The 26431-nt window shown below is 37.4% G+C and overlaps 1 protein-coding gene across 1 annotated transcript in view; it reads right to left on the reverse strand.

Moving 5' to 3' along the window:
- Window positions 1–26431, reverse strand: part of GUCY1A2 (guanylate cyclase 1 soluble subunit alpha 2) — a 182307-nt gene that overhangs the window by 7714 nt on the left and 148162 nt on the right. The window contains exon 7 of the mRNA XM_039322018.1: window positions 11546–11700. Coding sequence (XP_039177952.1) covers window positions 11546–11700 — 155 coding nt within the window. The remainder of the gene's footprint in view (window positions 1–11545; window positions 11701–26431) is intronic.

Consider the following 26431-nt stretch of genomic DNA (forward strand, 5'->3'; position numbering starts at 1 on the left):
AGCAGATGAGCATCACAAGTTTTTAATCTCCTCCTTTGAATACAGGAGGAGGAGGAGGAGGAGGAGGAGGAGAAACAGCAGGAAATAAATGAGCCTGAATACATTCCATATCTGCATCATTTAATCTGACATTTTTTGTTCTTGGTTCAAAAGATCTAGTCATTAGCTCTGTCAAATTCATATGAACTGAAAATGATTGCTAATGACATTAGACAGTTTGAGGTAGTCTATTCAGATGTTGGATGAACAATGGGGAAGTTCATGTGGTTTGGACACTGAGCTGCCTCTGGTGCAGTGAAGAATACTTTCTCATTGCCTGTTTATGATGTGATTCAATTGTTGATCAAATTGAATAGAAACATATGCACAAATAGGGAAATATGCACAGATATTATCTTAATTTCTGCTATTCAGGGTGGCAGAGTCTTGGTTCCCTTGTTGAGTAGAATCAGAAAGATCCATTTTGCTTGCCGACTCTTTCTCACAGAACTGGTATAGTATAATGAGGGGAGACTCTAATGAGGAAAATGCATTACCTTCAGAGAAAAGATAATTTATTAAAATCTAATTTATTAAAACAAATGAAAGTCTTCCTATAGTACAGAACCATTTCTCCCATAATAATAATGGGATTGACACAATACACTAAGTCAGTGTTTTTCAGTCTCAGCAAGTTTAAGATGTGTGGGCTTCTGGGAGTTGAAATCTACACATCTCCAAGCTGCTGAGATTGAAAAACACTGCATGAAGTCATAGTATATGTCCAGATAAATTAGTATTTGGTTTGTTGGAAAGAAAGAGAAGATAAATAAGCTCATGAGTGTTTTAGTCATACTGGTGAGAAAAATAAATCCCAATATTTTCAACATACTATTCTATACGTAATCTGTTTTGCCACTGTGATGTTGGCAAAGCACTACTATGTTCAAAATAATATTTCTAAATTTAGAAACATATAAATGAAAATAGTATTTTTTATTAGACTATTGGGTGTAGTAGAGGATTTATTTACACATAAAGTCTGTCCACATAATGTCTGGCTGGACAATCTAAACAAGACTAATGTAAACACTGTGCCCAAAATAGAAAGCATATACTGTATTAAGAAAGAACAGTGTGGGATAAATAAGCAAGTAAGCACTTGGGAATTAGATATTTTTAAACTAGCTACTTGGCTCATGGCAAAGTTCAGACCACGATGCTAGTTTTGAGCAAATTGAGTGGACCCTCAGCTTGTTGGCAAAACTATACCTTGCAGCTGTCAAAACTGTATAAAACTTATTACATCTATGTATAAAGCCATTTTAATCTCTCAATGTGTTCTGCACAAGTCATATAACTTCAGATGATGACATATAAATAAATAACAGGGCAAATTTTATCAAATAGTCTTATACTAATCAAATTCATTTTCTCTTTTTTTTCCTGTTTTGAGAAAAATGGGTCTGATAATAGTAAGGACTTTTTTGTATCTTTAATAGGATGCTGTTGTTGTCTCCCTGACCAAGACAAACAAAGTCATATTTTTTTTTTTTAGGAGGGAGAACTGGAATATTACAAATTATGGCAGAATTAGTGGGAAACTCACTCAGTTAGCCATGCAATACACAAAGATATTTTGAAATGGGAAATATTTTAGATATTATTTTTTTTAAAAAAATCTACCATAACTTTCAATTAAATTATGGATGACCATTCGAAAAAAGGAATACTTTGCACTAATTATTGCACATCATTATTAATAAATGACTACAACTTTTTTTCCTGTTTTGAGAAAAATGGGTCTGATAATAGTAAGGACTTTTTTTGTATATGTAATAGGATGCTGTTGTTGTCTCCCTGACCAAGACAAACAAAGTCATTTTTTTTTTCAGGAGGCAGAACTGGAATATTACAAATTATGGCAGAATTAGTGGGAAACTTACAGTTAGCCATGCAATACACAAATATATTTTGAAATGGGAAATATTTTAGATATTATTTTTTTAAAAAAATCTACCATAACTTTCAATTAAATTATGGATGACCATTCGAAAAAAGGAATGCTTTGCACTAATTATTGCACATCATTATTAATAAATGACTCCAACTTTTATATGACTCAGTTCTTTCCCATATATTTTGCCAAATAATTTAGATATTTCTATGATTACTTACTATTTAGAAAATTGGTGGGAAATCCCTGTAATAATGGAAAAAATTCATCACTTTTAATCAGTACTCTAACCTTAAATTTCTAATCCAATTCATTACTAATGATGAGCACAACTCCAGTTTTAGGGATAATTCCTACAGAAAAATCTGTCCTTTTCTATTAATGTGTATTAGCACATTGCAATCGGCAGTCAATTAACTTGTATGTAACCTCAGGAAAGCTATCTGGAATGATGCTGGGATCTCCAGGGAATTCCACAGCTGTAGATCAGTCCAGGAAGTTGAAATTATCCCAGAAAAAACTCCAAGAAAATTACAAATCCATATACAAGTCAGTTTGAATTGTGGGAACTTAATCCAGTGTCATGAAGTACTGTTTTAGAGAGACAGTTAAAAACAGGACATGGAACTAGTTGGGACACCACAGTAGTTTTGAGTCAGGTAAATAAACTATAATAAAGTTATTTGTACAATTGCCATTCCCTTTTCATTGTTAAAACAATCCCAAAGCAGGAATACAATTGTATCAGGGAGACTTTCCCAACATGGTGCCCTCAGGATGATTTAAGTTACACCATTTAGACACTGTGCAAAATCTACTGAATCTCCAATATACTATTAGAACTGAGAAATATCAATAAAATAAACTGAACCTAATTGAACCCTTGTTGGTCTTCACTAGACTTCTGAAAAAGATTCTACATTAAGTATATGATTATTCATTTATCTATTTAAAACATTTACATGGTTGTCTACCTTAAACCAAACTCTGGGCAGCTCACAGTCAAAGAACACAAATAGCATATGAGGATAATCAAATCAAACCAAACAACAAAAACAGACTTATGATACTGAGGTCACTGGTATCTATTGATAATACTAATCTAGAGGTATCTAAGTAGACTATATCTCTGCAGTAAGAAGAAAGATATTTGTAACCACACGACATCTTGACAGAGCCAAATTTTTGCAACCTATCACTTCCAATTCTCCACAAGTCTAAAGGATACACTTGGTCTGAAACCAGCACTCAGAATCACTTCTATGCAAGCATTAAAAACCATCTATTTATATATATATATATCTACTTCTACCCCCTCTCTCATATACATACATACATACATACATACATACATACACATATACATATATATGGATGGATTAAAAATACTTTAGTATGTTTGCAAACAAATAAAAATCTTCTTTCATCTCTCCTCCATGGACAAACAGTGACTTTTCATTTCCAGACATTGATGAAATCTGCCTTTTCTCTCAAAAAATGTTTAGAATGGCTGAATTTAGAATGGTTTGTTATCTACCAAGAACGGCAAATACTCATACTTTCTTTTTGTAGAATTAACTGACCAAAACCCTGCATTTTGTTGCAAGCCAAAGCTTGTTATGCACATTATTGTTATGCAGATAATTTCAATCAAAAGTTAGATTTATTTAGGAAGTAATAATGAACTCAACCAGCAAAAGTTATTAGCATGATAATAAACTAACCATTATGATTGCTCATGTATTTTTAAAAGTTTTATCTCCCATTATATTTCTCAGGCAACTGAACAATTCATACCCTACTGCCCCTGAATAATGCATAAATGTTAAATATAAAATGCAATATGATAAAGCAATTACTGGCTGGTTTGCTAAAATATAGATATCATAGCTAGCTGTTAATTGCCGTATTTGAACAAAAAACTAGCTTGATTTTGTTGCGTCCTTGGCGGGAAAACAGACACGAGAAGCAGCTGGAGTTCTCAGGTTCTTTTATTCAGCGTTCAGCTTACAGGAAGATGGCTTCAGCTCAGCCCAAACGCCTCACAGCCTCTTATATAGGCAACTCCCGGGTAAATGGGTTACTTTTCCCGCGCCAGCACCCGCGCATGCGCACGGCGCTGGCGACAGCCTGTCTGGTCCCGGGCAGCTTTGCACCTGCCCGGGACTGCCTGCAAACGCCCGAGCCGTTTGCAAGGCTCGGGACATAACAGATTTCTCCACAAGACCAGATTTATTCTGTTTCCTACAACACTTTTCCTTAGGACTATGTAGCACTTTGTATTGTCTAAGATCGGATATAGCTTAAGAGGACAAGAAACCTGACATATTTTACGAATGGTTCTTAAGGGACAGAAGATAAGTCTCACTGATTCAGTTGTGATGTTGCTAAGCCTTTCTGGAGCTTAACGTCTGTGGCACCGAGCAGTTTATCCAAGGTTTGAATCAGTAGTGGGATTCAGCCAGTTCGCACCACTTTGGCAGAACCAGTAGCTAACTGTTTGTTGCCCAGGCCCAGAATGGACTTCCGGAAGTGGCATCCACACAGAGAATCGGTTGTTCACATATTTGAATCCCACCACTGGTTTGAATACTTACATCTGCTAAAACAAGACAAGGCTCAAGAAACAAAATGTCTTACTTTGCATTGCATTCCCTAATTTTCTTAATAAAATTTAATCTATTAAACTGATAGCATACATGCTTAATGTCTGTACTGTACTTATGAAATCTATCACCATTTAAAAGCGTTAGGTTTGAGAGAATATGAGTTTTGACAAAGGAGAAGTTATAGGTAAAGTGGCCCTTCAAACCGCAATAACCAAATGAAGATTATGTCTAAAAATGAAACCTGTAGCATTTGGTATATGAATGATAAAATGTACTACATTCTCATATCATTTTGCATTTTATCTGTCTCCTACTATTTTTCTGTCCTTGACTGCAGCTAGTTGACCTCAAGTTCTGGTAGACAACATATTTGCTCCAAGGCTGACGTTGCTATTTGGTAAAATGAGACAAAAATCTCAGCCTGTTTCAAACATTTCTAACAGATGACTCTTGTTTTCTCTCAAACAGCATTAGGGATGGTCAATGTGCAATCTGAAGATTGCATGGGATATCACAACATTGATTTTGCAATTAACTAGAATATCCCCAGTCACAATAGATGAAGTGCATTAGATGTGCAAGAGCATCCAGGAGCCAGCTTGGTGTGGAGCTTATTAATGGAAACAGCACAACACAATAGAACATGTGAAAGTTGAGGACTCATGGTATTTATTGACCTTTACTGAACTTCCAGTTCAATGGACAAATATAGATACAAATTAGAACACCTATGGATTTACTCATCTCAGGATTCATACCTGAAAGTCCACTACATTTAAGCCAAAATATGGATACATTAGGTAGACAATTACTTTTTCATGATAAAAAAAGGAACAGAGATTAAAAAAAACAACCTCCCCAACCTTCCTGAATATCTTCTTCAGCAGAGGAAACAATGGCAAAAAAAAAGGTTCATCTGAAAAGCACCTCACAATAACCAAGTACTTCACTACCAAAGCAACAACACATCTGTCCACAAAAGGAACTGCATAGCAACATTATTCAAAGGAGCAAAACAAAACAAAAAAAGTAACCCAACAGACAACCGTACAGCATTGTCCACTGTAATAAATACAGGACTTCATTGAGTTGGAAGGACCAACTTCTATACAAAGAATGGCTGCGGGATTTGGGTTTGGCTAGTCTAAAGAAAAGAAGAAATAGGGGAGACATGATAGCAGTGTTCCAGTATTTGAGGGGCTGCCACAAAGAAGGGGGTGTCACATTATTCTCCAAAGCACCAGAGGGCAGGACGAGAAACAATGGTTGGAAACTAACCAAAGAAAGAAGCAATCTGGAATTAAGGAGAAAGTTCCTGACAGTGAGGACAATTAACCAGTGGGACAGCTTGCCACCAGAAATTGCGGGCACTCCATCACTGGAGGTTTTTAAGAAGAGACTAGACAATCACCTGTCTGAGATGGTATAGGTTCTCCTACTTGAATGGGGGGCTGGATTAGAAGACCTCCAAGGTCCCTTCCAGCTCTATTCTATTCTATTCTATTCTATTCTATTCTATTCTATTCTATTCTATTCTATTCTATTCTATTCTATTCTGTTCTATTCTACCGTGTATTCTACTTACTGGAATATAACCATCACAACATATAAAATAAAACTCTACCATGTAAATCAAATATTTTTAATTGCCCAAAGAATACACAACTTCTTGGTATCATTGTAGCACACAAACAAACAGAATCTCTCCAAAGCTTCTTAAGCAAACTCAGAGATCCCATAATTAAATGTCAAATATAAGTAGGGGTAAATAGGGCCTGTATTATAAGACAAATTCTTTTTCCAGAAGGAATTGTCTATCTATACCAGTGGTAGCGAACCTATGGCACTAGTGCCAGAGGTGGCACTCGGAGCCCTCTCTGTGGGCACGCATGCTGTTGCCCCAGCCCTGCTTCCCCCCGCAGCCCCCTTCTCACCAGCAGGTCCCCTGGAGGAGAGTCACCTCCGGGTGCGGCCCGCATGAGCAGCACAGCCAAGCACATGGCAGCTGGACAGCAGATGATGCTACAGGGTGCAGGCGGATGACGTGGCCACCATGGGTGATCTGTGGCAGGCCGTGGATGGCCCTGAGGGTGGGCGGGGTGAGGACAGAGCAAGGCAGGAGTGGGCCAGGGGCAGGCCAGTTTTGGGGCACTTGGTCTCTAAAAGGTTCGCCATCACTGATCTATACAGTAACATCTATTATCTGAAAAACAACTGCACTTACAAATTGCCATGCATTTATTTAATCTAAATGATTCCAGGTAGGACAAAAAATACCAAACCAGTATAAATATGGGATGATTTCCTTGGAATTGCATAATGATATATCATTATGCAAGGAGAACTTTAAAGTTTCAGAATGAAGGTTGGTCTGTTCCAGTGCCCAATTTTTTTCCCTTCAGTAATCAGTTTTCTAGCTATAGTATGCCCCAGTTATTTGGTAACAGTTGATATTTAATGGCATTGTTTCTATAAATCTGAAAATTAAATATAGTCATCATAGATTTATCCATAAAATTATATAATCTTTGTCAAAGTCATGGAAACAAATGGCCAACATGTATTGCTAATGCAAAATTGGAATTATCAATTAATTATAATCACTCATTATAATCGAATTCTAGCGTTATGTGAATAAAAAAAATATCCTTGAATTTATGTTGCACCTTTGCCAATTATCCATGGACATTCATGGATCAAATATATCTAGTAGTGCTATACACCAGTCAATCACCTGGAATAGTGGTGACATGTAATCCTGATTTTGATAAGATCCACAATTAATAGAAGAGAAAATCTGTATGAACTGTACAGTTCCTGGTGCTCTCTGAGTTTAGTTGTTTGCTTGCGGATATTTCCTTATCAAATAAGGTAACAACTTCATTGTGGGAAGGGAGTAGGGTCTGTTTATATAAGGTAGTTTGCCCTTTCTATGTTGGTAGGAGTGTCATTTTCCCCTGGTAGTTCCTTGAGTAGGATATTGTTTACTGTTGACTGTTTGTCTAGTGTTAATACTGCTTGGAAAAAATCCAGGTTTACATTTTTATTTGACAATTACAGTCACTGACTGAGAACTGTATTCATTACTGGATTTGAACAAAATCGTGTTTTTTTTTTTATGTAAACAAGGATTCCTGACAACACTCTAATGATACCAACTGTCAATCTAACACTTTTCAGCACAATCAATTGCTTTTCTGAAATCATCCAACAGAAGATCAAATCAAGCACTTGGACCCATAGACTGGCTCTTTCCCACCCTTATCAACTTCACAAACTTAGGGTGAAATGTTAACACTATTCTAAATTAATTGGAAGAAAATGGGAAGTAAAGATCCTACAACGAACAGGAAAACAAAGCTCCTCAAATAATCTGAAGATCCCTAGAATAGAAAGCAGAAAACTTTCTCTTTTCCTAATGTCATGGCAATTAAGCATTATGTTCCTCTACATACCACATCCCCCTTCAACAGTCACTGTGGGTACTGAACAGAATAAAGCTTTTAATCTATATCAGATTTATTACTTTAATATTTTTCAAATTCAGTGAAAATATAACTGAGATTAAAAAATCACAGTTGGATGTTTAGATATAATATTGTATTATGGCTTTTCTTTAAAAAGAGGGGAGAAAATAAAGAGCGGGTTGTTTACAAAGTAACACAAAATTACATACATATGGCACCTATTTTACCAAAGAGCTGGCATTTCAGAAATAAGTTCTCTACCATATCCAAATTAACTAAGTTCTGGTCCCCTTTTTTTACAATGGCCTGCCAATGAAAGGCACTGTTTTCCGTAAAACTAGGCATTTAAACTGCTATTTGATTTAACAGGAACAATCCAAGCACAGAAACAAGCTCTGCCTGTGTAACAGATCAAACATGGAAAGTGGTGCACCTTTCAAAGGTTTTCAGTGATATTCGCAGGATAAATCTGTTCACTTTTCAGAAAAGATGGAGTGAAAATCCCTTGTGTGCAATAAAGAGACACGTGTCGCCTGCTAGATGGAGTGAAAATCCCTGGTGTGCAATAAAGAGACACGTGTCGTCTGCTATTCCCTACTGAGTATGAGGTATCTTGATTAGAGCCACTGGCTAAAAACCAATGAAGTGGAATTTTCTAAATAAGCAGAGTGCATCATATATAATCCAAGGAAACAGCCACTTGTAAGCACCTGTAACTGCTGACAATGGTTTTTGTTTAGCTTTGAAATTCATTCGGGCATACATTAAAATTATTATATCCTGGACAAGCAGCCTGTGCATTGGATTTAGTACATTGTTATAATTGGAGCAGCATTTTCTGTTTCAGCAAAGAAGAACAACTTTGTGAGATTCTCATCCAAGCAGGAATTTCGGAAGGACTACCTTGTTTACACTGGCACAGAGGAACAGTATGTGAGCACGAAGAGTTCGCCCTGAGACACAGAGTGCTGATCTTGAAATCTCAACTTTTTGCAGAATTAGCTTCAAATTGACATTGGAGGTGGTGGGTCAAGTGACATTGGAATGGAAGAAACAACAACTGTGTTTCCTTTCACCAGTTCATGCATATAATACAAAGGGTGGCAACCATGTGGTTAGGAAATGTGAGTTTAAGAAGGAGAAAAATCAAGAAACAGGGGTTTTTAAGAGAAGTATGAAAGAAGAGAGTACTATAACCAAATTGTTGCTTCTTTGGGGGAAACACAACTTTTAACTTTGAACAGCAATGGCAGGCTTTCTTTACAGAGAAATTGTAAAACTGTATTATTTCAGACATTAACTATTTAAAAATTTTAAAGCACTAAAAATGAAACTATCATTTTAAGCTTTAAAGGAACAGAATCACTTTATTTATCTGATTATGCAGAAACTAGGAGCCTTATTTGAGTACAGTTCAATTCCCGATGACTTCCTCATATACAAAAATGTTTCTCAACTTCAAGAACTTTAAGATGGGTGGGCTTCATTCCCAGAATTCCCCAGATGGCTGATGAATTCTGGGAGATGAAGTCTACCCAACTTAAAGTTCCTGAGGTTGAGAAACACTGGTGTAGAATGTAAACTGCTCCATCAGTTTAGTTACAATCAGTGGTTAGGTTTTCAATGATTTCACAAAAACAACTGTAGAATTGAGTCTAAGGCACAGTTTGTTCAAACATCCAGTTTTCAGTGTGTAAAAGAGAAAAGGCCAGATGGCATATGAGGCAGGAGTAATAGATTTTAGAACAAAACATCTGAGCACAATTTTCTGGCTGCTAGTCTTGCTTGCTTGGTTGTTGACTTGCTTTGCTGAGCATCGCCTGTTCTATTGACAGAGTAAGATAACGAGCTTCAGAAACAGGGACTGTAGCTTGATAGCAGAGTATACAACATTTATACGTATCACTGAAGAATTGATCCCTGCAATTCAGTCAAAAGATCTTGTGTGACTTTGGAATAAATATCACAAAAGATTATCTTGATTGTGCAAAATTCACATTCCAAGGTATAAATCAGATTTTAATTTATGGGGACCTGCTGCGGAGTATCTATTCTCATGTCAAATTTGAGCATCACGAGAAAAGAATTAAAAATCAGAACAAAACAATCTGACAGAATTGCACAGGGAAATTAGATTCTGATTTCAAATACTAATCACTGAAATTTTAATAACTGTTTGTTACTAGGTCGATCTGGGACAAAATAATTTATTTTATGCCAACTGGTTCCCAAATTACTTTGTATTCCCTATTCCAGCTTCACCTCTCTTCATCCATTATCCATCCATCAAAATCTGCTCAACATGTCTGCCCCTTGCTGAAGCACCCAAATTGGCTCTGTATAGTCATTATCTGATTTTTATCTATAGTGAATAATCTTCATTTTGAGCAATATTTTTAATTGCTTTTAAAACATCAAATCTCTAGCTGTTTTATATTCAATTGTATCAGTCTCTGAACATCCTGGGTGAAGACAATTATATAAGCTTTCATTTATATAGAAGTTTACACAAATGAACACAAACACAGAGAGTCTTGAGATTATTAAAAAGGGAAAGCATACAAAAAGGCAAACAATCTGAAACCACAGGAAGAAAACTACAAAACCTACAATAGTGAAAAAAGTTTCTAACTACAAAATGAGTTAAATTAGTCAGAAGGAATCATATGTGTAAGACAGGTTCAGAAATCCAGTTCACTTTTAGACTCTGAACGTGCCTTTGAAAATTATTAAAACATTGGGGGCACATCTAACTGTGCTTTTCACAATAATATTTTCTTTAGGGGCTGTGGCTTACATGATTTCTCAATTGTTTCATGCCATATTTTATTGAGCCTAATCTGATAGGCCACACTCAAAGCACTGTCGAAAGAGATGACTAAAATTGCTTTAACTGGTATTTTGCAAAAAATACTAACAAAAGGCAGCCTTTGAACAATCAGAATATCTGAAAGGAAGAAATTTTGAATGTGATGGATTTTTGGACCTGTATATTGGGGGAAAAAAAATCTGCTGCAAACTCTGAGTGGTGTCAGGAAGGGCATCTGGCTAGTAAACACTCAGCTCCAACCAGTTGCCCCAACCCTACTCTGAATTAAGGGATTACAGGGTGGTAAAAAGGAAGGTTTTTTTAATATTGAATATTTGCTGCATAGGTCACATCAAAGGAAAATAATTATAGTTACAAGTTCTTATGCTAAAGCACCCAACTAAAAATATGGAGAACATTAAGAAAGCACAACTTCCAAGCATTCTTGCTCAATATATAACTCTTTTATTCTGAAACCAGGCCCTAAATAGGTATGTCCCTAATTCTTAAAGAGATTGATTGATTGATAGAAGACATGCAGACAATATAGTCTTTTTCTGGTTAAAAGCTTACCTAGACACACATTGTCTTATGCCCCTAGATTTACTTTATATTGAAAATGTACAGTACATTGGGGTGATATATCATTTTGTTTTATGATCAGAAATGCTGTGTGCCAAAGCTTTAAGAAGTATATTTGAAAAAAAGGCTGAAGAACACTTACTGATAGGTCGTTGGGCTGACGTTGATGCGGCGTGGATGACTTCCTGACTCAAACTTACTTGCTAGGGTGACATTGTTGCCGAAGAGACAATATCTGGGCATTCTCACCCCAACAACTCCAGCCAGAACAGATCCTGAGTGAATACCTATTCTCATCTGTTAAGAAACAAAGAAATAATAAAATAAATCACATTAATTTCTTATCTTCTTTTGCTTACTGACTTAATCCTGCATTTATTTTCTACCTTTTTTTAGACAATCACCTTTCATTTTATCCTCACAATAAAAATCATGTGGGCTGATAGAAAATAATAGGCAAAAATCAGATAGCTAGTTTCAAGGTTAAATGTGGAATTGGTATTCATACTCCCTTTAACTAATACAATATTCAGAATAATTTAAGTTAATTTAAGCGAAGATCAATAGCCACGTGTTAAAAAAAACTTACTGAAATGTTAAAAAAAACTTACTGAATTGTAATTGATGAAAAAGTTATTTAGTTAAAGGCTGCCAGACTCTCAAATAAATCTAGGTGCTTATATTTGAAATGATTAATTTCATTTGAAAATAATAAACAGAGGAAACATGTTTGTGTCTAGACACACATACATCAAATATTTGTTCATTTGTTCAGTAACATAATTCAGGAAGAGTAGTCTGAGATTTTTAGGCAAACAATTAGTAAATCATTGAGTAAACCTCCTCAATCTGTGTGCATGGTAGAGAGGATAGTAATAGAGAAAATCCCTTGCTTTAAGAAAGCTTCTGAAATCTTTTTAATCCAGCAATCTGAAGGAACACTTAATATTTTCAGAAAAACTGACAACAAGCAGATTTTAAAAAGAAACTTCAGCCAGCTGATTTCAATGGCTGCAGCTGCATGAATGTGGGACTGCAATACTGTAGTATGAAAATGATACAATGAATGAGAGAGAACGCATCATATTGTAATTCATATTACTGATTCAATTTGAAACATGGCCGATCTGGATGCAAGTATGGTTTGCTAGCAGGACTGGGACCGTTTTTGAAAAACCCAATTTTCTTGAATTACCACTGGGATATCACATCATCATCAATGTATCACGACTTCAAAATCATGAAGTTGGAAAAGTTATTTTACTCCATCCCATTCTCATTTAAAGAGGAACTACTCGTATTGCTAAGCTTTTTGCAGCTGTTACTCAAACAGAACCATGGAACATCTTGTAACTATCAGGCATAAAAGTGTATTACATGCCTTGTAAAAACTGGAACCCCATTCAAATCTTTTCACCATAAGGAAGAATTATGTTTTGTATATGTTCCAACAATGATAGTTTATTTGCACAGGAAATAGTCTTCAGGAATAGGAAATCTCTTGCTTGCTTAAAGTACTACTGACTTCTGGACCAATCATTGGTCTCTCTTGTTAAAACATTTTCATCTGCTTTGGCTATACTCACAACTTTATCTTTGACAAGCAGGCTGAAATTTCACAACTAGGGAGCTTTCTAAAAACAGCAGGAAGGAGCTTAATACAGAAGTGGGTAGTCCATTTCATGATGGAGTCATTCCGTTAAAATAAAGCAAAAGAGGGAATCAGCTTCAATGATTTTTAAAATAGGAAAAGCTGGAATGTAATGAATGTACATTTATAAAGTTAATATCACTGTTAAAATAGTTGTTTAATAATGAGAGAAAAACGTGTTAAGAAATGAAAGTAATTCTTGCCTATCACAATTATTAAAATGTGTTGCACAAAAAGATGTTATCCATACAACATTTATTTTCTATGAAAATTCTAATTTTCTGGATGAAACAGAAATAATCATCTCTGAACTAGAATAGGAATAACAATATTCTTTATTGGCCAAGTGTGATTGGACACACAAGGAATTTGCCTCCAGTGCATAAGCTCTCTGTGTATATAAAACAACAAGACAGTAAGTCTTGATAGATTACTGTATGCGATCTATGTGATGTGCAATAGAACAAATGTATTGCAGACCAAATCAGAAAATAAGCATGGCCTGAGAAGCTGTTACAAGGGTCGATGAGTTCAAATTAATTCTGTGCTTTACAAAGTAGCCCTAATTGCAGGATCCAATCTGGGTCAGTCACTGGGACCAGAGGTTTAGTCTTCTGAACTTTCAGATATGCTGGAGCCCATCCTCAGGAACCTCTGTCTACCAGAATGTGTGTATTCAACTTTATCCTAGGAAACATATATTTGCCTTCATTCATAGCCATAGATTAAATAACTTGGTGAATGTTCTATGGTATCATTTCCTTCCTTCCTTCCCACACTCAATAGGTCACTATTTCAACACTACCTCCGACCAGTCAAAAATTACTGCATCTTGAACCAAATGTCTTTTAACACAGTATTTCTCAGCTAATTAGTATTAACAGGATCAGTATTAAGAACCCTATGCCTTAAACCAATTAAATTAAAACCAAGAACCAAATCAGATCAACTCTAAACAAAGGGTCTGTTTAATCTCCAATTTGAAGCCAGAATTCCGTAATAGGCCTTTATTACTAGATTGCTATTCAGTCACAATGAACTTGAGCATCTTTATATCTTTGGGTGAAGAACATGGTCAACTGCTTTTAATCAAATATTTATAACAGAACAGACACAGATAATTTAAATTTTATAGGAAGCCCTACTTTATCAATATTGTTTCCATATTTTTTTTCTGAAAAGCAAAACCATGGAAATCTGCCACAATTTCTATAACTGATTTGTGTGTTTTTTTAAAAAAAAAGATGGAAGAGAAATAGCAAATGCATCTACAGCAATGTCCTATTGGGCAAATAACTATCAGAGCTCAGTGCAATCTTTACAGCAAGGACCAGTCTTAATTCATTTATTTTATCCTTTAAGATAGCAATACAGATACCAACTAAATGAAACAATATAATATTTTTAGTAAGTATAAAACTCTTTATATTTGTTATCATTTAGAGCAGTGGTTCTCAACCTGTGGGTCGCGACCCCATTTGGGGTCGAACGACCATTTCACGGGGGTCGCCAAACAAGGCTGTCTGCCATTTTTCCCCCCATTTCCCCCCCCCTTTTCTTTAGCTGTGCTACTCCCTTTTATTCTATTGGCTTTTGAAAGCCAATAGAATAGACTCTATACAAGAGACTCTATTCTATTGGCGTTCGAAAGCCAATACAATCTATTGGCTTTCGAAAGCCAATAGAATAGACTCTCTTGAATAGAGTCTAATTCTACTGGCTTTCAAAAGCCAATAGGAATTGTCCAGGCTGTCTCTGCCCTGCTGAGACTGCCAAAAGCCCCAGTCTGCAAATGGTGCTGCAAGGAAAGCTTCCCTCCCTGCTGAGCAAATACTAAAAGTAAGTAAAAGAGGGCCAGGCGTGGGAGGTGGGAGGCTGGCGAGTGCAGGGAGGGTTTCTGGCGCGCGTGGGGCCTGGTGGGTGCCTTACCTGCCTGGACTGGGCCAGCTGGTGGCCCAGCCAGTGGTCGCCTTGTGCCATCGCTGCCCCTTGCCAGCTAGGCATCGGCCAGCGCAGGGGGCAGCACTACGCATGCGCAGCACTCCTGGGCAGGGAAAGTCCTCGACTTATGACCGGTTGGGTAGTCCTCGACTTACAACCGGTTGGGGGTCGCAGGATTAAAAAGGTTGAGAACCACTGATTTAGAGTAAGGTAGGAGTGAGCAGAATATAGTTTAAAATTATGTTTATTTTTTTTAAATAAACTACTGGTTGCCAAGTATCCCGCAATCAGGTGATCACCATTCACAATCTTCTCTGCTGGCTTCCCCAGAAAGTCAATAGGGAAGCTGCCAGGGAAGGTCGCAACGCTAACACCACCTGCATCAGAAGGATGCCACCTTCTGGCTTCTGGGGACTGGTTGCAAATGCCCTGTGCTACAAATACTCTGTGCCAAAATCCTGCTTGGATTTCAGGATGGAGCTGAAAATACAGTGAGAGTGAAAATACAGTAAGTGATATTGGTTCTGCTTTAGATGAAAAGAAAAATTTGAAAATCAAATTAGAAAACAGATTCCTATTCTGGAGTATCTACTTTTTAAATGAGGCTGAGAAAAGTTGAATTTCCAATGTAGTAATAAAAACTGTAAAAATGATTTATGTTGCAATCAGTTAATGTGTTTTCATTCCAGTGAAAAAGTGGACATATTGTTTATTTTGAGAAAAGCTGCACCAAATGGAGAAGAGTGAGATTGGAAATGTTAATAGGATGCAAAAGACATAATACAGAGTCCTGGTTAATTTAAAAGATCCATTAGACTTGGACAGGAAATTCTTTTCTTTCTTTTCTTTTTTGCCATTTAAAAGAATGAATATGAGTAATAAAAAATATTCTGCATTATTAAACGTGTGCAACATAAGCAGGGAAGTTGTTTAAGTAGCCATACTTGAAGTGAAAGGTTGCTAATACTAACTTAGTCAGGCTTATACATATTTATTTCCTTTTTAAACGGATTTTTAAAATCATTGGTAATTGCAGAAAAGAGGTCCACTATAGTAGACTTTTACTTCCAGCTGGCTCTACCTGCACTAAAATTCCTATAAGAGTTTTTCTATTAAAATGGATGGAGAATCCCTCGTAAAAAGTACAAACTTACCCCTTCTTGAACAATTACTATAGCATGACACAGAAGCCTAAGAGTCTCATAAATATGAATCAGTACACCAAGGATCAGACTCCTATTACTGTAGCACAATTGATTACACGCTATTAAGTTGTTTTTAACTCTCAGCAACCACACAGATAGATTTTCTTCATGAAGCACTATCCCTATCCTGGTTTTTCAGCACTTCCAAGGTAGTTCTTGCCACTGTAATTAAGTCCCTCTTTTTGCTGCTGCTTGTCCCCTTCTCTTTCCTTCCATCTTTCCGAGCATTACAGCCTTCTCCAGAGAGCTGTCCAAAAAAAGGATATTTGGGCCTAGTCATTACTTGTAGTACCATAGCTCTTTTAAAAAACCCTTTAAAACAAGATAGCATTGTTTTAAATATTTTTATTAAAACAGGAAGATGATGGAATGATATCCCACTGGATCAAAGTTAGACCCAGGGCAGTAAGGCAAGTCTCATATTGATTTCTGTTTGAGATTCTTGGGACAATTTCTTTTAAATTATGAAATGAAAGTTATGATATGTGTACTTAGAAATGTGTTAATAGGCACCTCTGTTTTACCATATACTCTAGTTTAATTAAAAAATAAAGTCTTAGGCAGAAATAAAATTTGCTGAAAAACATAGTTGCACATCATTCATCTAGCTGTGGTGGTGCAGTGGTTAGAATGCAGTATTGCAGGCAAACTCTGCCCACAGCCAGGAATTTGACCCTGACCGATCAAAGTTGATTCAGTCTTCCATCTTTCTGAAATTAGTAAAATAGGTACCCAGATTGTTGGGTGCAATATGCTGACTCTGTAAACTGCTCAGAGAGGGCTGTAAAACACTATGAAGTGGTATATAGGTCTAAGTGCTATTGCTATTTACACACTTCTCTCACACAAACAAATACATATATTGCTTCAGTATAGGTCAACATTTCATTTATTTATTTATCTATCAAACTTGTATGCTACCCATCTTGACAAAGGCATCTTACAGATGTTGAATACAATAGAGAATAAAACATTAAAACAATAAATAAATATCTTAAATTTTAAAATTCAATTAAAATAAAACTAAATAGGATGGACAAGGAGGGAGCAAAATGAGCACAGAGAGGAATGGGGTGTTCTCTATTCCATTAGCCACCTCCAGAATGCCATGCTGCCATTAGGGGCTCAGACTAGTTGGCACAGCCATGTTTTCAACGACTTTCAGAATGTCAGAGGGGTGGGAGCGGATCTGACTCTGGGGCCAAGATGTTCCAGAGTGCAGGATCCATGGCAGAAAAGGGACTCTGAAAGCCAAAATTCTTTTGCTGATGAGGTCCTCAGCATGCCCCTTTTGCCAGACGAGTGAGGTAGGCTGATCCCATTCGGATAAGCCGGTTTTTCAGATAATCTGGACCCATGCATGAAGGGCTTGAAAGGTGGAGACCAACACATGGTATTACATGAGATTGCCAGGTAGCTTATTCTGGTTCTGCTAACCAGACTAGGACTTCCTTATGTTTACCAGATTAATTTCCATAAAGCACTTTCAGATAAAGGCAGACTTAATAAAAACGACTGTTAAATATAATACTAAACAAGGGAAACAGCATTCCCACAGTTGGCCAATTTGCAATCTGCAAACTCCATTTTCCAATAGTACTGTGGAGAATCTGGACCAATCTATTTCGACCTCCACCATTCCATTAAAAACCTACCATTGAAAATGTCTCTGTTGAAGTGAAATATGTTGAATCCATTTTGGCAAAAGCAAGCCTAATAAAAATTCTTTGCAAAAATTTGCATCATTACGAGAGATAATAACCGTTATCTTTGCATCATTACCAAAGCTAAGAAAAGAAGCCAACCTTTTAAATATTTAATTAAATCACCTGAACACTCAGGCTAAGCAGCTGCGGCTGCACATATGTTGGATTCCAGCATTACTAAAGGGTTCCCCAACAGTTAAACTCACTAATCAATTAGTTTCCACATCAGATGTGAGTCATTTAATTGCTAGGAATTGCCAGATCATGGGGGTTATATTTATATCAAGAAAGAAAGGAAAGAAGAATATATTTTCTGATGAAATAGTTTTACTCTAGAAAGTCATGAGGAGAGTAGGATGCCTTATAATAAGTACAGGAAAGGAAGGCAATATCATTAAATCAGATAAAAACAATTTTAGTAAAACTGTGAACTGAAACCCATGAATGACCCTGAAGCACTTTCTAGTGGTTCCCAAGACTGCGGTAAAAACTAAGAAAATAAAATATTCAAATTTTTTTTCAGCTTCTGATTCCAAACAGAAAATTCAAGAATTTTTCCATTAAGTGTTAAACTCAAAAGGCAACTTTTGGCTCTTTAGAAATATTAACTCTGTGTATAGTTTAACCTTGTAGATCAGGGGTTCTCACCCTTGGCAACTTTAAGACTTGTGGACTTCAATTCCCAGAATTCCTCAGCCAGCTTTGCTGTTATAGATGGTTACAGATATTCTTTTGGTTACATCCACCTATTCAGAGACCATTCAAAGTTATGACAGTGCTAAATGAGGGGGACTTCTGACCCACCCTCAAAGTTGTGGTTATTGCAATGTTCCTGAAGTCATATGGTTGTCATTCAGACGCTTGGCAACCAGCTTATACTGTACTTATATTGGTTGAAGCATCCCACAGTTATGTGATTGCCATTTGTGACCTTTGCTTACAAGACAAGTCAATGGGGAAGGGGCAACAGGGGCTTTCAAGTTATTCCTGCAAGTTGCTTTTTCTTGCCACTTTTCCTCAAAAGGTCCCTCTGGGTGGCAGAAGGATCTTGTACTTCCTAGAGTGTGCATGCACCCATGTATGTCTACACTCCATAACACATACCTTCATTCAAGCCCATCTTGCACTCTGTAAAAGCTGGTAACACTTGCACCCACCTGTACTCATGCCCCCCTGTAAGATCTATCCATCTACCTATACTCATGCCTACCATATCAACCCACCCACCTGTACTCATGCCTGCTCCTAAAACCCATCCAATCATCCACTAGCCTCCACATGCCCACCTATAGCACTTACCTGCCTGCTCATTCATGCACTTGCCCATAGCATTTGCCCTCATATCCTCCTGCACTTGCTCCTGCCAGTACCACTTACCCATGCACCTGCTCACACTCACTGTAGCATCCACCTGGCCACCTGCATTTGTGCCCATCCAAAGACCATCCATGTATCCACTTGCGGTACCCACCTGCATAACTGCCTGTACTCTGCAGCAGTTACCCATCAGTTCTCACCTGCTGGCCTGCTTGTGAACCACCTAAGAAGGAAAGGCTTATTGTGAGAGAAACTTGTGGTTTTCTGATGGCTTCTCCATTGAGTTTCTTGTTGGAAGCTGGCAGGAAGTAACAAGTTGCAATCACATTTGGTCCTCTTTTAACAACCCATGGTCCTTGGCAAGGGGGACCACCATAGCTAACTAATGCAATCATGTAATATTAATTACATCACTTATTAATGAAAATTCTGGTCCTATTAACAAACCCAGAGCACTATTGTATTGCTTTGTTGAACTGGACACAGAGGACAGATGAAGTGATAGAGGAGGTAGGTTTTCAAAGATTCTCCTATTTAGCAGGAACAAGATTATTTATTGATTCATTCATTTATTGATTATATTGTTTTTATTTTGTCCTCTTTACTTTTTTAATAGTTAACTCAAGGCGTTGAATATATATAATACCCCTTCCTCCTCCTGATCCATAAAATGCAAGCAAACAATGCTTGTCATCTTTAAGATGAACTTTTAGTGTATAGTTTTAACACTACTGTGCTGAACAAACAACCAAAATTGAAGTGGTATGAGAAGAAAACATCCTATGACTTTCAGGATAGAATAGAAATATATAAAACATTTCTAGGATATAGTATGAATTCAGTTATCTCTATCTTAGAATAAAAGACAATTTTGATTAGCCACAAATAATTGGCAATCTCCCAGGGACTGCTGTAAAATGATCTAACACATAAATAAGGCTTAAAGATGAATATACCTGAACACAAATGCTGGCTTCTCCCTTCCCATACTTTTGGAGAACAGCTATCAACATTTTATTTCAAATTTATAATTTAAACTATCGAAAACTTTTACATTACTAAGAGAGCATCCCCTTGTTTTTAAGCAAAAATAACTAATCACTGCCAGATCTAAAATCCAATCATTTACATAAAATAATTTCTCTAGACAAAGCACAACTAAATAGTATATTTTGGATCCAATCAATGCTCTAACCAGGAAGGAGATTTTAATCTGAAATGTGTTTATTTTATTTTCTTCACAATAGGTATAAAACTAGTTCCTTATTACTGGTAATTTAGATTCATTCACATGGTTCAATTTTCTTCACATGTGCTGGTGCATCATTCTGCCTTTCAAGGCAGTCTATCTTTTTAATAAATGAATTATAAATCCAGCATTATCCTTTTCTCTACCTCAGCACAGAGCTTTCAGATAAAAGAGACTGTCTTTTGCAATCTGAAACTGCAAAATGCAGAAAGACATATAGCATGTGATTCTGCTGATTATATCCTGTCTTGCATATAAAACCTTCTTATTGCTACCTTGACTTATATGACCGGTTATTTAGCACAACTGGTGCTTTATGGCCTGTATGGCACTGCTGGACATCATAAAATGTTATGTTTCCCCCGGTCATGTGATTGCAATTTGGTTGTTTGACAACCTGTTCACTCTTACGACCTGTTGCCAAGTGCCCTGCAGTTATGGCATCACCATTTGCAATCTTCTCTGTTGGCTTTCCCAGAAAGTAATGGTTAAGTGCACAGGGAAGTTTGCACCCTAATAAAGAAGAATATTTGTTGCTCAGGGTTGAAATGAAGGGTCCTTGGTGCTCTCTGAGCTTGGTTGTTTTCTTGCAGATCTTTCATTATCCAAACTAGAAAACATCATCAGTGCTAGTGCTCATCATCAGATTAGCACTGATGATGTTACCTACTTTGGGCAATGAAATATCTGCAAGAAAACAACCAACCTCAGAGAACACCAAGGTTGCAATCTGCCTCTACCTCTCGTCTCTGGGGAGTGGCTGAAAGAAGAGAGCTGAACTCCTGTGCCTGGGTGCAGAAAAGGAACTCAGATGGTTCCTGCAGCCTGTCGGAGCAGTTCTCTTCTGTGTATAAAAGGGAGCTGAATTCTGGCGGGCTAGAGAGACAGAACTCAGATCCCGAAGCTCTGCCCTCCATTCCTGTAGCCTGCTAGAGCTGAATTCAGCTGGCAGCTCTTTTGCTCCATTCTCTCAACAACCCAGGAGATCACTTAACAGCCACAACTGAGAGTGCTAAAATTGCGGTCATTGAGTGAAACAGCTACATGGGCATCTCGCTTAATGACTGCTTTGCTCAATGATTGAGACTGTTCCCTCTCATGTAAATCTATGCTTATACATCAGTGTGCAAAAGGACAGTTTTAGTGGTACCAATCGGCAGAATACAGTGGTTCAGACAGATCCTCTAACAAGCAAAAATACTAACATCTAATTATTTAATGAAGGGTTTTCATTTTTATGCTTTTTAAATTTTGTAAGTCACCCTGAGCAGAAAGTTTTTAATGCATAATAAGTGCATTACATCATGCCAAATTTAAAACATTTGTTTTAACCTTTCCCCTACAAATACCACTGAAAAAAATCATACTGTCAAAAATGATATACCAAGATATTTTGCTGCCATGGCTTGGAAAGGTCTGGGGATTGCCAAAAAGGGTCACGGGATGGTGGAACAGGCCGTAAAGACCAAGCAGCTGCATTTGCACAACACAGCTTGGTTAATGTGCAGGTTAATATATTGTGAGAACCTACATCGTACATTGTAGTTCATAGTATTCTTCAAACTAAGAAATAGGTTAATTTAGTAACCAACCACTTACATAAAGTTGTATGGTCTATAGGACAAATTTCTGTTTTTTTTTCTTTCTCAAATATAATATATAATAAACTGTTTGCTTCAACTATATATGGTTTGCCCCTATTTGCATTTCACTGAAAGGTGAATTTGATTGCTATTTGTTTTGTTTGTACTTTACAGAATTACTCTTTCTTTAATAAAGTACAAAGAATGAATATACTGATTTACCTTATGTCAGGTGTAAAAGATATTAATCTGTCTCCACCCACCAGATGAGATATCAACTCTACCCTGTGCTGATTATATTAACAGATTCTTGCCATAGTAGTGAGCACAGCAAATCACAGCAATGCAAAAAGCCAACAGATAAAAATCTCATAGTGCAAATCCCCTGCATCTTGCATCTGATGCAAGTATGTGCATTGCAATATTTATGTGATGATAACATGATGCATGTTTCATTGCTTGCCCTCCTTTACTGACCCTGATGCATGCCCATGTCATGTCATATCTCCAGGCCAAATATGCTTCTAAGCCAGCCTAATACACCTAGGAATTATTTGGAAGATAAAGGTCAATTTTGATTGGTGGAAAAGCTTTGCTGGTGGGAGGAACGGCTGAGAGCAAAGTACCCAATTACCCACTTGGGTAAAATCTGGGTCAGAGATTTGATTGTAGTTGCCCATCAGACATGCTCAAAATTTCAAACATTATTTGGTTCTTCTCCCAAAGGTGCTTCTTTAAAAAGCAACTGGACTTTTTTTGTTTTTGCTTGAAGATGTTTCACTTCTCTTCCAAGAAGTTTCTTCAATAGGAACTGAAGAAGCTTCTTGGATAAGAAGCGAAGTGTCTTCAAAGAAAAACAAAGGAAGTCCACTTGCCTTTTGAAAAAGCACCTTTGGACAACCGTGACCTGGATAACTGAGAATTTCCACAGATATCCGGTTCTTATAGGAACTTTAGATAACATTCTAGTGAGTTGTGTTAAAGGGACTTGCTAGGAGCGAAAGGCTGCCTTAGTATCAAATATGTTATGTACAAACAACTCAATATTTTCTGACTGATTTCTTAAGCAGGAGAGAAAATGTAGATCTCAGGAACAATTCCGAGTTCCATCCTTACTCCAGGGCCCAATGTAATGACCTAATAAACTGAAGAGCCCTATTGAGTTCCATAAGCATTATATTAGGTGAAAAGGGAAAGTGCACTGCAGAGCTGGCTGCAATTCACACTGAAGCAGGTTTTCTTCCAGATAATGGTTAGATGAGTCCCTGCCAGAAAACAATATTATGCTTATGATGCTACTAAAGATGCTCCTTAATTAAACAAACACTTGAATTTTTTTCACAGCAGAATACAAGGCAGAATTTTTTTGGTTTAATATTACAACCATCTTCAATAGACTATGCCATATAAAGAAGTTAAGCACAGTATATTTTGTTTATTATTCATTATCTGTTTACGTTATAATTATCTCCCAAGTAAAAACACATGCATCAACAAAATAAAAATAAGGATGTTCAAACAAAGGTAAAGCCCAAAAGGAAACATCATTGGCCAAAATAAAATAAGGAAAGAGATATCAAAACATATTTACAGGCCCATATAAAAGCTTTTATCATTCTTGATAAGGAATGTGCCTGGATCATGCTTAGTATAGCCTTTCTTTCCAATGTCTTGTTTACACAGTGCTATTCTTCCAACAAAAAACTTGCATCACTCATAACTGTATTCCTTGTCTACAAGGGATGCTCCACAATTTTCTTTATTCTGTAAGGGCTGCAGGTGGCAGGGAAGTGATAGCAATGTTACCAGAGGGGTAGGACTGGATTTTTTCTCCGTTTTTCATTGAGGAGGACTGAATATGTTGTAATTCAGAAGTCAGATGAGGTTATTTCTCCCATTTTAAAAAAAGGTGTACTCTCCCCTCACAATCATTTGCTTCTTATAAAGTACCACTGTCCATCCCCTCAAGAAACAAGAAAGACACACAGAGTTACTTCTGAGTAATTTCAATAAGAATAGAGCTGGAAGGAACATCTTCAAGGTCTTCTAGTCCAGGGCTTTTCAACCGGTGGTATGCGTACCACCTGTGGTACATTAGCACGTGGCAGGTGGTACACAGCCCTGCCCAACCAAGTGTAGTGGGGGAGGGAATGAGCCAGCACAGGCAAGGACTTACTGTGAGAGAGTCCTCCAGAGCTGCAGAATGGCTGGGGCAAGGCAAAGGCCCAGGCTCACTTCCGGCTCACCCGGAGGAGAAAGGAAGAGGAGGGGGGCGGAGACAGGAGTGCTTATAAAAGGAAGCAGTTTGGGTGGGAGAGGGACAGAGAGAAAAAGCAGCAGCCATGAGAGGAGGTGGAGTCAGCTCCAGCTGCACCTAAGGGAAAGAAGAAAGAAGAGGAGGAGAAGGGTGGGGGGAGAGGAGAGGAGATCAAGCAGGCCGGCCATGAGCCAATCTACAACTGCTGAGGCAGCCACTTATGCTGGCACAGCTGTGCTCCTTAACTTTCCTTTCTAGCCAGTAGCTAATTCTTAAAGGGGAATGCACCTTTTTAAGGTAGTTTCCTCTTTTCTGTCTCTGGAGGCTTTTCCTTGTTTGATGAATATATGGAAGAGGGAAAATATGGGGGGTGTTCAAATTCTCCCTTCAGAAGAAGATGGGAATGAGAAAGAGGAAGGGAGGAAGGGAGGGAAATCCTGCCTTAGCACTTGGCCACCAGCAGCCCTGCCATTGACTTTGCTTGTCAAAAGGGTTGCAAAAGGGGATCGCATGACCCTGGGACACTGTGACCATCATACAAATATAAATCACATGACCCTGGGCATGCTGCAATGGTCATAAGTGTGAAAAATGGTCATAAGTCATTTCAGTGCAATTGTAACTTTGAACAGGGATTTTTTTTTGTCATCAAGTTTTTGACACCTTGCTAGGTAGTACTCGAATATTGCCATATCCTAAAAGTGGTACAATTGGTGAAAAGGTTAAAAAGCCCTGTTCTAGTCTACCCTCTGCTCAAATGGGAAGCCCTATATCATTTGAGACAAGTGACTGTCCAATATCTTCTTAAATCCTAGAGTGATGAAGCATCCACAACGTCTGAAGGCAAGCTGTTCCACTGGTTGATTGTCCTCACTATCAGGAAGTTTCTCCTTAATTCCAGGTTGCTTCTCTCCTTGATTTAGTTCCCATCCCTTGTTTCTTCTCTTGCCTCCTGGTGCTTTGGAAAATAAATTGACCCCATCCTCTTTGTGGCAGCCTTTCAAGTACTGGAGTATTGCTATCATGTCCACCCTAGTCCTTCTTTTCTCTAGATTAGCCATACCCAATTCCTGCAATTGTTCTTCATATGTTTTAGTCTGCAGGCCTTTAATAATCTTAGTTGCTCTTCTATGTATTTTTTCCAAAGTCTCAACATCTTTTTTGTAATGTGGTGAACAAAACTGGATGCAGTATTCCAGGTGTGGCCTTACTAAGGCTTTACAAAGCAGTACTAATACTTCACATGATTTTGATTCTATGCCTTTGTTTATACAACCAAGGGTTGTATTAGCTTTTTTTGGATGTGGCCACACACTGCTGGCTGATATTTAAGTGATTATCCACTAGGACTTCAAGCTACCTCTCACAGTTACTGTTTTTTTAAGCCAGATTTCATTTACTCTGTACCTTTGGTTTTTCCTGTCTAAGTGTAAAACCTTGCTTTTCTCCACATTAAATTTCATTTTGTTGGATAGGGCCCATTGTTTAAGTCTGTCAAGATCTTTTTGGATCCTGAGCTTGTCTTCTGGGGTGTTGGCTATTCCTGCCAGTTTAGTGTCATCTGCAAATTTGATGAGTTTCCCTTCTATTCCCTCATCTAAATCATTTATGAAGATATTGAAGAGTACTGGACCCTTCCTTTATTGTTCCTCACCTATAGAATGAATCTATAGATACAGTATACTCAGGAATTGCTAGGGAGGGAGCCATTTTTATCTTTTTCCTCCCACCAAGCATTCCATGCTTTGCTATCTTGTTACTCTCTGGAATGAAGCCCCTCCCTCCTGGAAATCCAGACTGCATTCCACCACACAACTTAGCACCAGTATTGATCTGTTTATCTACCTCAGTTTATAGTCAGACCCCCTTAGCTTATTGGATATTATTATTTCTTCTAGTAGCAAAAGAAGTAAGTGTAAACTTAATAACCAGAATTGTATGACAAAGGATTTCCAAAAGAAACACAATTTATTAAAAGTAATATAAGTGAAGACAAATAATTTCACATAATTCAAAAACTTTTCTTAGCTTTGTGTGTCAGAACTTTAGATTCTTTATGCTAAAGTTTTATTTGGTTTCTTACAATGTTGCTATAATCATACTGCTTTATTTCTCTGTC

Source organism: Crotalus tigris, unplaced genomic scaffold (genome assembly GCF_016545835.1).
Source record: "Crotalus tigris isolate CLP2741 ecotype Arizona unplaced genomic scaffold, ASM1654583v1 scf7180000017607.2124824, whole genome shotgun sequence".
Taxonomy (NCBI): domain Eukaryota; kingdom Metazoa; phylum Chordata; class Lepidosauria; order Squamata; family Viperidae; genus Crotalus; species Crotalus tigris.